The sequence below is a fragment of the Hermetia illucens genome, chromosome 1, assembly GCF_905115235.1.
Source record: "Hermetia illucens chromosome 1, iHerIll2.2.curated.20191125, whole genome shotgun sequence".
Classification (NCBI taxonomy): domain Eukaryota; kingdom Metazoa; phylum Arthropoda; class Insecta; order Diptera; family Stratiomyidae; genus Hermetia; species Hermetia illucens.
The window spans coordinates 48587356-48598795 of NC_051849.1; the positions used below are offsets into that span (position 1 = coordinate 48587356).

General features: G+C 43.1%; 1 protein-coding gene across 1 annotated transcript; it reads left to right on the top strand.

The window, feature by feature from the left end:
- Positions 1-365: 365 nt before the first annotated feature.
- On the top strand, positions 366-1070 carry LOC119646573. Its single transcript, XM_038047063.1, has 2 exons — positions 366-635; positions 704-1070. Exons 1-2 carry the CDS (start codon positions 416-418, stop codon positions 985-987), a joined length of 504 nt encoding a protein of 167 aa, XP_037902991.1. The 5' UTR covers positions 366-415; the 3' UTR covers positions 988-1070.
- The last annotated feature ends 10370 nt before the right edge of the window (positions 1071-11440 follow it).

An 11440-nucleotide genomic window follows, 5' to 3' on the forward strand; every position in this document is an offset into this window, starting at 1 on the left:
GATTCAGCCCGGAAAGTCAATGAGAGCAATATCTATGGTTGAAAATGAAGACGAGGCAGGATAGCTCTTTCGGGTATCAAATTGATGGACCTCGGCGCAAAACCGCCTAGACCGGATGCCGGTTGTTGCGCCATTGATGATACTGAGTTGGTGCTTTTTCATCATAGAGACCTTTATAATGTTAACTTTCCTGAATGAATTATGACATACATTTTCTTATGATAAATACGATAAATATTCAGTTATATAAGGTACTTTTCTTTTCATTAGGTGCGTTTAGAATCAATTAACTAAATGATAAGAAATATGAACTTTACGGTTGATTCGCTTTATGGAAATCGTCAAATGCAGTTATGCATCAAATATCTCAGAGCTCAAACCACATAGTGATTTGTAGTTTCTTGCTGGAAGTGGAATGGATGGAGCAATAAAAATCTTATTATGGTCTTCAATTTTGGTCATTGTTTGTAGTTCAATTAAAATTCCTGAACAGTTAAACTTCACAGTAGTGAAGGATGTAAAAAAATTAGGAGCTAATCTAACTCGACTAACTCCAGTGAGCACATTAAGTGAATACTCTGAGAGTTTCGGATTCCGCAATGAATTTATATATAGGGACGGAAAACGTATTACAGGTAATAGTCATAAGTTGAAGAAGATTACCGGGCTATGCTTTACTCAACGTTTCTGAAAATATTAACAGGGGACAGACTACTCGCAAAGGGTTCTAACACAATACACTTTTCGTCTCCTAATGGTGGTACAGTGGTTACACAATACCCTGATCCTTCAAGTAATCCCAATGAAGGGCCGATTATTGACCACTACGAACTCGTTGAAACTCATGCTGGTAACGTCAGTCACGTTTCCATCGGTTATGGAGGTACAGGACAACGAAGGATACAATTCATTTTTGAAATGAGAGCGGTAAAATTTTGCACTTTGCAGATCTTTATTTATGGTTATGATACGCTATACTCAAATTAGAAATTAGTACCGAGTTGTGTGGTTTTTGATGTCAAAAAGTGAAATAGAATTTCAAATGAATTAAACAGCGTTGAGTAAACTGATTCCGCGATTTGTGTCCTGCTTTGTTGAATCATTGTTTGATGAGTAGTGGGGTCAACCAGGACAGACTGACGCAGAATATAGCTCCCTGGGATGCAACCTACCTCTTTCTTAGGGTGATGTATGGCTGGGAGCCAACCTATATCTCTTCGAGAGTGATATGTGGCTCCCCAGGAATCAAGCCCCTCGTCCACCAAGACTGTTAGTGGGTGGTGATAGCCCCACACTGTACGAGGTGGCCCTCCTATTAACAAAACACTAAGCCATTATTAGCGGACGCAAGAAAGTGGGAAGCAGTAGATAATAGCCCAAACGAGGGGAATGCTCATAAAAAACCAAAATCTGAACTCCGAGGGGAGGGGGTTAAAACAGAACTCAGCAGGCCCGCTATTAGCCATGCTAGTGCAAGGGTATTCGACTACCATACTAGCAAAAATATTTTCGGAACAATTACTCACTCGTGAGGAGTAGGAAATTAACAAAGACTTTGTCGTCTATCGGATATGCAACGGTGGGATTGCGAAGTTTGTATTCACCGGCATACGCTTACGACTATAGTCTCTAAATTGCTAGGCAGAATTATTGACATGCGCTGGGGATGATATACCAGGAGCAAACATGGTGACAGTGTTTCTTCCTAAAGCCGCAGCGCTGAGAACAGAGGATCTTGCTTAGAATGATGATCTTCATCCTGATTATGGAGAGTGTACAGATGCAAGGTGGAGGGCAAAAGTCCATTTATCACGAGGAGGGTTGATGACAGACCCCTGAAGCCAATCCACTATATATTTGGCAATATACCTGCGCCTGTAAAGCCGAGCAAAAATACTTCGGAGGAGACATCGCAAGAAAACCTGGCGAGGTCATGGAAGCTGAAAACGACTTACAGAAATGTGGTATCACGGAGGAGGGGGGTGATACACCAATGGTAGAAGTGAGGTCATTCTTAAACGTAATTTAAAATATATATGTCTTGCAAAGTTTCTCCCTGGAGATCTTGCGTCTGTTCAAGCTTCACTCGAAGGGAGAACTCGGGAGGCAGTCGTATTCTGTGTCGTGAAATTCTGAGAGAGGAGGGCACTACCATTTCTTCTCGCCTACGATTCCAACGCCTATCATGAAGTCAGGGGAAGCAGACACTAATCAAAAGTTTGATAGTTTGATGATTCAATTAGGTAAAACGAACCGCAACGTGATCAGGGAAGCAAAACGAAACAGCTTCAGGGAATTCTGTGCAGGGATAGAACATAGAAGCAACCAGGCTATATGAAGCTATAGTCAAAGACAGCGCAGTATCTTTTGTCTGTCTGAAGAAGGAAGGTAGGACATTTATCGAGAATAAGGAGGATAGAGTATATCTGCTTTTCGGAACTCATTTCTTGGGGTCCTACCACACAGTGAATGGCGTAAACATTCTGCCTGACATCCCAATAAGGAGCAAAAGCGGAAGAAAGGAGAACTAGAGAAAGAAGTATCTAGGTCTCTCGGGGGCACTGAAATTAGCAAAAATAGATGGTATCTTCCAAGAAATCTTCTTAGAAACTCTTCTAATGGTGGTGAGAGGCAGCATGGCCTTGAAATATATACCAAGTGTATGGAGACGGACAGCAATGGTTTTCATCCCGAAAGGAGGCAAAAAGGATCCTGTTGACCTTAAACATTTCAGACCCATTTGCCTTTCACCGTTCTAACTCAAAATAGGGGAGAAGGTCATAGACAGCGATATTAAAACGTTCTAATACGTAATCCCCTATGTTAGTGTCAACGCGCTCACCAGGCAGGACGGTCAACTGAAACTGCCCGGTATCAGCTGATAGATGTATTACGGGGTGCCAAAGAAACAAAAGAAATAACACTGTTTGCGTTTTCCGACATCGGAGGAGTATTCGATAACACACAGAGAGTGGGGAATACCCTGGCTTTGTGGATGGGTAGAATCTTGGAGAGTACGCAAAGTACCGACTGGTGCGAATTATATTGTCATAAATACTACTCATGGTTGTCCACAGGGTTGGGTACTAATACCGCTTATGTAAAGTATGCCAGTAGATTAACTCCTTGGAGAATTAACAAATTCTGGAATATAAGTCGAGGGTCCGCAGCCGACATTGTTTTAATCTGTGGAGGCAAATGTGAGGATACCGTATGTGATAGAATTCAAACTGGACTAAGAGTTAGTGATACGTGGTGCAGGAATGCGGGGTTACGCATCAATCCAACCAAAGCTACCATAGTACCATTCATTAGGAAGCGTAAGCTTGATCACATGCAGGGCACATTTTATGAAGGCGAATGAGAAACAGAGGTTAAATATTTGGGAATTACATTAGCCTAAAAATTGGTCAAGAAGACGTTTGCAGCACATGTCAGCACGATGGCTCTAATGACTTGATTATTGACAGTGGCGAAAAAATGGAGTTGCATGCTGGGGATACTACTTTGGATGACCCTGTAATAGTAAGGCTTATGATTACCTATGGGGTGGCAATTTGGACAAAGTGAACTTGACACAGCACAACAGTTAAGAGTTACACAAATTTCAAAGACACACTTGCGTATCTATCGGTGGGGCAACCGGGACATGCCCAACGGCATCCCTGAAAGTCTTTCTGGGATTGACTCCTCTTTATCTGCACATACAGATGTGGACATGGAGGGTGATCTTCAGAATGGTCGGGAGTATCAGTGAGGTGGAGAGCTGCCCAAAACGAAGGAAAATTGATACTCGAATTACTGATACTAACGGATAAAACAACAGCAAGGTTTCATTTCGATAAGTCGTTTGAAACACGTTGGCAAATTGAGAGAATGTAGCTGTGAAATATGGCTTAAACGAGCGACTGATTACCTGGTACATTCACGGATCCCTCAAAGCAGGGGGAGCAGGCGCTTGGACCATTAGCCCAAGGAAATCTTACTTTAAACCAATGGGTAAGCACACTAGTATGTTCCAGGCTTAATTATACGCCATTGATAGGTGTGATTCTGTACAGAGTGTGACGAAATATACACACACGTTCTGGGACAGTATTCGACACTTGCGCTAAGTAGATCGAGGCACCTGGGAGAACACTTAATACAAGTTGAAATACTTGGAAGTAGGGAATACATATGTATATTGAAAATCTTGCCGATTATACGGTTGCTTGATATGCAATAGTTAATAGGTACACTATAACCAGTGGAAGAACATTATTTCTTTTCGGAGGCAGTGCAAGTTCCTTTAAAAAAAATAATAATAGATGAGTAGTGTAACTTCCTATCGGCCTTAAGACATCAAAAGTAAGTATGACTTCTTATCCTTACCTAAATACATATATTTGGATAAATGTTGTGATTCCTCTAGGCCTAATGGACAGGAATGTCACGTTCTTGGAACTTGATAATAAAACCGCATATTCTGCGTATTACCGATGCGATCATGGTACAAGGTATTTTTCTCTTTGAAGTGTGGACATAATTGCTTCAGCTCACATACATGCCCAACAGTTTTAACGATTTAACACCTTAAAATGAAAGTAAAACGCTTGAGAATAAATCATCGAAGAGGCGACTATTCTAAATTTCGTGGGATGAAATATCATCGCCAGAACCCATTAGAAGTGCCGCAACTGATTAGCGTCAAAATAAAACTTCCTTCTTGTTTTCTGTTCAATCATTTATTTCCTCCCCAGAACTACGCACTAATTCGATGAAAGGAACGACGCCTACAAACTGAAACCCAAACGAAAATTCAAAGGAAATCTAATTAGGAAATTAGAAAATAGATTGAGATTGAAAGTGAGACCTGCCAAGTAATTTGTTGTGAAATTGAGATGAATTTTTGGTTTCATCGTTTTAGAAATTTGAAATTAGAATATTTCTAGAAAAGGATTCAACGAAAGGAATAGATAAAAGTAGATCAATTAGAAAGTGATACTCATTAAATAGAATAAACGACCTTGTTAGTCGACCTTTTTCAAAAGACATCATGTAAACACCCAATCAAAATAATAGAATTCTTAATTCGTCCTACTTTAGTGGTGCAAGCAAGGGGATGTAATCTGTCTCTAATGTTTCTCTTACCAAAATTGTGTGGCAACAGTGATGCAGGGGAAGGAGTACTATTCGAAGCTCTACAACTTATTTTGCTCAGGCTCAGAATGGAAAAAGTGGCTGTCGGTTTCGTCCAGGGCAGAGCAACACATCAGACGCTGCCTCACCTCTGCTCTGGGAGCAGCATGACCAAAAGTGGCTACAGGTGGACTACAAACGTGGAAAAAAGTTTTCTTCCCAATTGTGTCGGTCCGACATCAACCGAAAGCGGACGTAGGACTCTCTCAATCCTCCAGATAACTCAGAATAAAGTCGTGGATAAGAATCCATCAGAAATGCTGTTGACTTCGAAATTTGAATGTTGCGAGTCCGGGAATTTCTATTCCTTCCAGTCGCTTTAAACAACAAGCGGGGAATACTTTGAGTGAATTCTAATCTCCTAACTCCCAATTAAACTGGGAGTCACTATCTGAATTACTCTTCAAAGAGAATGGGATTTATCCCAATTACTCCCTGCGAGGTCTAGATGCCATTCAGACTACAGTGATTTCTGTCTACTCCTTTTCCGACTTACGATAATTCGTTTTTCCTAGCTCGACTGGTACATAGTATTTGTAGGCGCTGGTTTCAGTTTTAATTCCAAATGAACAGAAAATAGATTTAGGACAGTTTCAGGTTGAGCAGACAGCCATAGTTTTCTTCGCCGCAGTAACGTAGAAGCAACCGAACCTTTCGATTTGTGTCAACTACTTTTTGCAGTGACCAAATTTTGTTCTAGACCACTGCATGAAACACAGCTACATGAATGGGATTTATTTTTTGTTCTATACGGGGGAGCAAAAATCTTAGAAAGATACGTCTGCTCCATCTTAACTGAGCAAACGTCGAAGTTAGAGAGGAGACATGTGGGATTCGCATCCAGTAGAAGCCGCCCCTGGTTTCTTCAGCCTTAGCTCCGCGTTATTACTATTTAGGTGTAATTTTACGATTGTCGAGGAAACCTCTGCATCTCCGGAATTATCTTTTCCGGGCTCCCAACGCGATGTAGATACTGCTTGGAGTAACCATTGTATTCCGTCAGGTATTGGGTTGTCGGGTAGTCAGGTATGTGGGAATGGAATTGTGTGTCTAGCGATTTTTCGTAGACTCATCCCATTCGCGTCGACAGAGACCATGCAACTCTGACTTTTCCGCCTATGTGTGCTTTCCGTACGTTTTGCATGATAGAGAATACTCGTTTCTTTAGCTTGAATTTTTACTGGGATCATATCCACCAGCACCAGTACGGCTTCATTTTACTTGGCTCTAAAAACGCTGGAAACCCCTAGAGTTATCAGCCGGTAAAGCCAATTCACCTGCTTCCTTCTCTGAGAGTTTGCAAGACATACTTTTTTACATGTACTGTTACATTCGTGGTACATTCACTGCCTTTTGATAGGTGTTATCTACAGGTCAGTTTAGCATAACTCATAAGCCGTAGGTATTTGGAAGTCTGCTTCGAGACGACTGTTTGTCCACCGGCTTTCACTTTAACAGCGCTCTTTTTTAAGGTTTTGTGTAACCAAAGGGTTATAGCGATTGACACCAAATTTGGTAGAAAGGTGGGAACTGTGAACGCTCACGCATATAATGAGTTACATCCTTTTACGACGAATTTAAGGGGGGGTACCCATACATGCAAAAGGGGGGTGTAAATTATCAAATTAAAGGTCTCGATTAGTACTTTTCGAAGCCGGTTTTAGTTTTGAATTTCGTTGAAAACGTGGGGAGTGTGGGGGGTTGAAAGTGGTCATTTTTTTAACGAACCGATTCTCAGGAACTGCCAAACTGAAAAATCTGAAAAAAATCAGGGGGCTACTACTATATGGTGCCTAGGCTCCGAAATACCCTTCATACCGATACCTGTTCAAATAAAGTTAATAGTATATTAATATAATTTTTAGTATTTGACAGGAAAACCCCCCTTAAGTTCACCCTAGAATCACAAAATTTTCCAGCAATCTAGTCTACAGAATAGAGCATGATCTTACCATATTTGGTGAAAATTGCACTATTACTAACAAAGTTATACTAGGTCAAATCTGTCGCTCCTCTGCAAATTCAAGACTATGAATGTCAATATCACTTGAAAGTGGCTATTTTCACATAATATATGCATATTTTACGTGCAACATGCTAATGGGACAAGTGCACACTCAAATCTCTTTATAAAAGAAATACACAAAACCTTTCATACCTGAAGCGTCTAGCTTCCGGTGTCCCGACTTGTTTATGTCTCTTTTTAGCCGGGATTTCAACGCTTTCGCTGACTCTGTCGCGTAGACCTTCATAATCCCTGCGTATTTTACTGTAACAACTCCAACCAGGCCATTCACAAAGTCGATAACTGCAGCCTCTTCTGGTAGGGGAGGAGGAAACATCTCCATATGCATGCCCCGTACCGAACCCTGTGGTATCTCGCTCTTACGACATATTCTTTGGGGCTCCCATTTGTACCGTACCAGAGAGTCCTCTCTGAGAGTTAGGCTGTTAACAAAAAGGTCGGACCTAGCCTTCACTGCCAGCTTCAAAACTATAATAATAATAAATTTACCAGCGTACACAGTCGGTTGGCACGCAGTATAAATGAGGTCATGAGTCGGCCGGAGGAATTTCCACCTTTCCTCACTGCGGGGATTACCTACCTTATCCCTAAGAAGGACACGGTGCAGGACCCCGCAGACACAAGACCGATCACTTGCTTACCAACCCTCTACAAATTCATCACGTCCATTATTAGTGGAAGGATCAATGCGCACCTCGAGACCAACAACATTCTGTCCGAGGAGCAGAAGGGCTGCCGAGTTGGGTCAAGGGGTTGCAAAGAGCAACTCATTATCGACTCGGTAGTTGTAGGACAAGCAACTAGAGGCCAAAGAAACCTCTTCAGTTGCTATATCGATTATGCCAAGGCTTTTGATAGCATTCCGCATACCTGGCAAATCGACATCCTACATCTGTATCGCATTGATCCGAAACTAATAAAGTTTTTGGCGACAGTCATGGAAGGGTGGCATACCACCTTGTCAGTCCGTACATCTGAGGGTGCTAATACCTCAGAGCCCATCCGTATTCGGAGGGGCATCTTCCAGGGGGATTCATTGAGTCCTCTTTGGTTTTGTATGGCACTGAACCCCCTTTCATGGCTACTGAATGATGCTAGAGGGCATGGTTTTGCAATAAAATATGGCCTACGTACTAAGTGCGAACTGACACACTTGATGTACCTAGATGACATCAAGCTGTATGCTGGTACTGACGACCATCTTAGAAGTCTGTTGCGAATAATTGACATGTTCAGCCGTGATATTCGGATGGAGTTTGGATTAGACAAATGTCGAATCCAAGCCATTCGCAAAGGGCATCACGAGCCGCATGCCGGACATAGCATTGGTGACCTCCACATCGAAGCTATGACCGAGACAGACTTCTACAAGTACCTAGGAATTCTGCAAGGAACCCATGCTCGAGTTGGTGATCTGACGGAAGCTCTGCTGTCCGAATTCCTGCGACGTGTAAAGCTAGTGCTGAAATCGCATCTCTCGGGGAAGAATAAAATAAGCGCGTTGAATGTATTCGCTATCCCTTCACTGGCTTATGCATTCGGAATATTGCCGTGGACGAAGACCGACCTGGAAAACGTCCAGCGGCGGATACGGACAACTATGTCCAAATTCCGAATGCATCACCCAAAGTCTGCCGTGGAGCGGATGAACCTGCTTCGTGACATCGGAGGTAGGGGCGTGGTTGACGTGGCGGCACAACATCATCGCCAAGTCGACTCGCTGCGCGCTTATTTTTACAGTAAAGAGCAGGCGAGCCCCTTGCATGCGGCTGTCTGTAAGGCAGACTGTGGACTGACTCCACTTAACTTGAAGGATCGATCTTTCAATCCTCTGAGTGGGGTGAAGTCGGACCAGGAGCGGATCGAGGAATGAAAGTCGAAGGCAATGCACGGTAAACACGTGAATTGTCTTTGGCAGCCATTTGTCGATTTGCATCTGTCGAACAGGTGGCTGTGTGCTGGGGAGCTCTTTGCTGAGACGGAGGGGTTCATGTGTGCCATTCAGGATGGCGTGGTCGCCACCCGAGCTTATAAAAAGCTCATCATGAAAGAACGGGTGGAGAACGACCAGTGCAGAATGTGTGGTTCGGCGTTAGAGACGTTGGACCATCTCATTTCTGGCTGTACTGTTATGGCACCGGTGCAATACATCACCAGGCATAATGCTGTATGTAAGGTTATCCATCAAAACCTTGCATATAAGCATGGGCTGATCACGGGAACATGTCCGGTTTACCGATATGAGCCGCAAGCAGTACTTGATAGTTCTGCTTACAGCATGTATTGGGACCGGCAAGTTCTGACTGATCGCCATACCGCACACAACAAGCCTGACGTACTGCTAGTTGACAAGACGGGTCGCTCCGCGTATATTATTGATGTTGCTATCCCCCATAATAGCAACATTGAACGGAAATACGTGGAGAAGAAGGTGAACTATGAGCCATTGGCTCGGGAAATCAAAGAAATTTGGCGTCTCGAGCGGGTGGTTGTAGTTCCCATAATATTGTCAGCTACAGGTATTGTACCTAAATCCCTCACGGCTTCCCTTGATGTCCTGGGACTTTCGCACGGTCTGGTTCAAACCATGCAGAAGTACACCATTCTGCATACGTGCTCGATGTTGCGGGGGGTACTCGACGGATTCTCCCACTGACCTACCACCGGCCACCACCACCAGTGCCCCTTTAGTTTTTAAGTAGGTAGGAACGTCCGAGCCTAAATGCTTGGCACTTAGTGCTAGTATTAAGTAAAATCCGGCATCTGCCGAGATTGTGATAACTCGGAAATAATCGTTGGCGCAACAATCCATATTGGATCAGGGCCTTGAAGTGTGTTAGAGCACTTCATTCAAGACCGTAACGGTACACTACAGTAGACTGTAGGAGGCAATGTGGTCAGCATTGCGCTCGCCCGAGATTATTACCCTGATTTGACTCAGGTACTCATTCACAGCTGAGTCGACTGGTATCCGACGTCAAATCACGATGCAAATTCCACTGCCACCAGTGAGATTTGAACCGCGACCTTCCGTATGACAGCCTAGTGCTCTAACCACTGAGCTTCAAAACTATGTTAGGGATTTATTTATTTGTTTATTTAATGAAGCCAATATACAGGAAACAAATTCCTTATTACATATTGTCTTCAAAGGTAGGAGCAAGTAAATGGCTTACCTTACGCTTAAAACTAAAGAAGGACACAGAGTCAAAGGCGTTGTAGGACTGGCGTAGCCTCGGGGTCGGAGAGTGAAAGTAAAACAGGTGGTGCGCAAAGTAATACCCGAGTTGGCAGAGTAGTCCATCAGGGAACTGGAGAGTTTGAAAAGAGTGCACATTCCAAGGAAGATACGGCGTTGCTGTAGGGAGGGGAGATTGAGGGTGCGGAGTCGTGACGGATAGTCAACCCGTGAAAGGTTCTTTTTGTAAAAGAGGGTCCGGGTGAATTTGCGTTGTACAACTTCAAGAGTGCGACAGTCACGGATGCGGAACGGGGCTCAGACTACATAGCAATATTCAAGGATTTTACCCACAAGGGAGGTGAAGAGTTTTAAGGAGAGCTGAATTGAGGTAAAGTCGGAAGAAGAACGTGAGATAAAACCAGACATTTTGAAAGCTCTATTGATAATGTCAACGAAGTGGAAATTGAAACGAAGTTTGTCGTCGAATTTTATACCCAGGTCTTGGAAGGAGATCAGTAGTAAAAGGTGTTGTCCACTAAGAGAATGGGAAAAGGATGTTGGGGAGGATTTACGTGAATAGCACATCCAGTGGCATTTGTTGACAATCAGTATTAGCTTGTTGACCGAACACCAACGGACCAAATTATCAAGGTTGAATTGCAAAAGAGCACAGTTCAACGGAGACGAAACAGGGGCAAATAATTTAAGATCGGCTGCGTGAAATAAACACGGGCAAGTGAGGGTGGGGTGAAGTGATTGATAAAAAACAAGAAGAGTAGGGGGCCAAGTATAAAGTCTTGGGGAACGCCAGAGGAAGGAGAGAAAGTTCGAGACGAGTAACCATGAAAAGAAACTTTGCAGGAACGGTATGAGAGAAAGGAGGAAAGACAGGAGATTATTGAGGGAGGGAAGTTGAGTAATGAGAGTTCAGAGAGGAGAATATTATTGTCAACGGTATCAAAGCCTTTGGAGAAACCAGTATAAATAGCATGTACCTCCTGTCCTGAATTAAATTATTTAGCAACGAAATTTGAAAAGACCAGAAGGTTTGA

Excerpts from the sequence above, each read along its gene's own strand:
- LOC119646573 (XM_038047063.1), top strand. The coding sequence starts at position 416 with ATGGATGGAGCAATAAAAATCTTATTATGGTCTTCAATTTTGGTCATT. Across the intron at positions 636-703 it reads GGACGGAAAACGTATTACAG|GGGACAGACTACTCGCAAAG; the intron begins GTAATAGTCATA and ends AAATATTAACAG.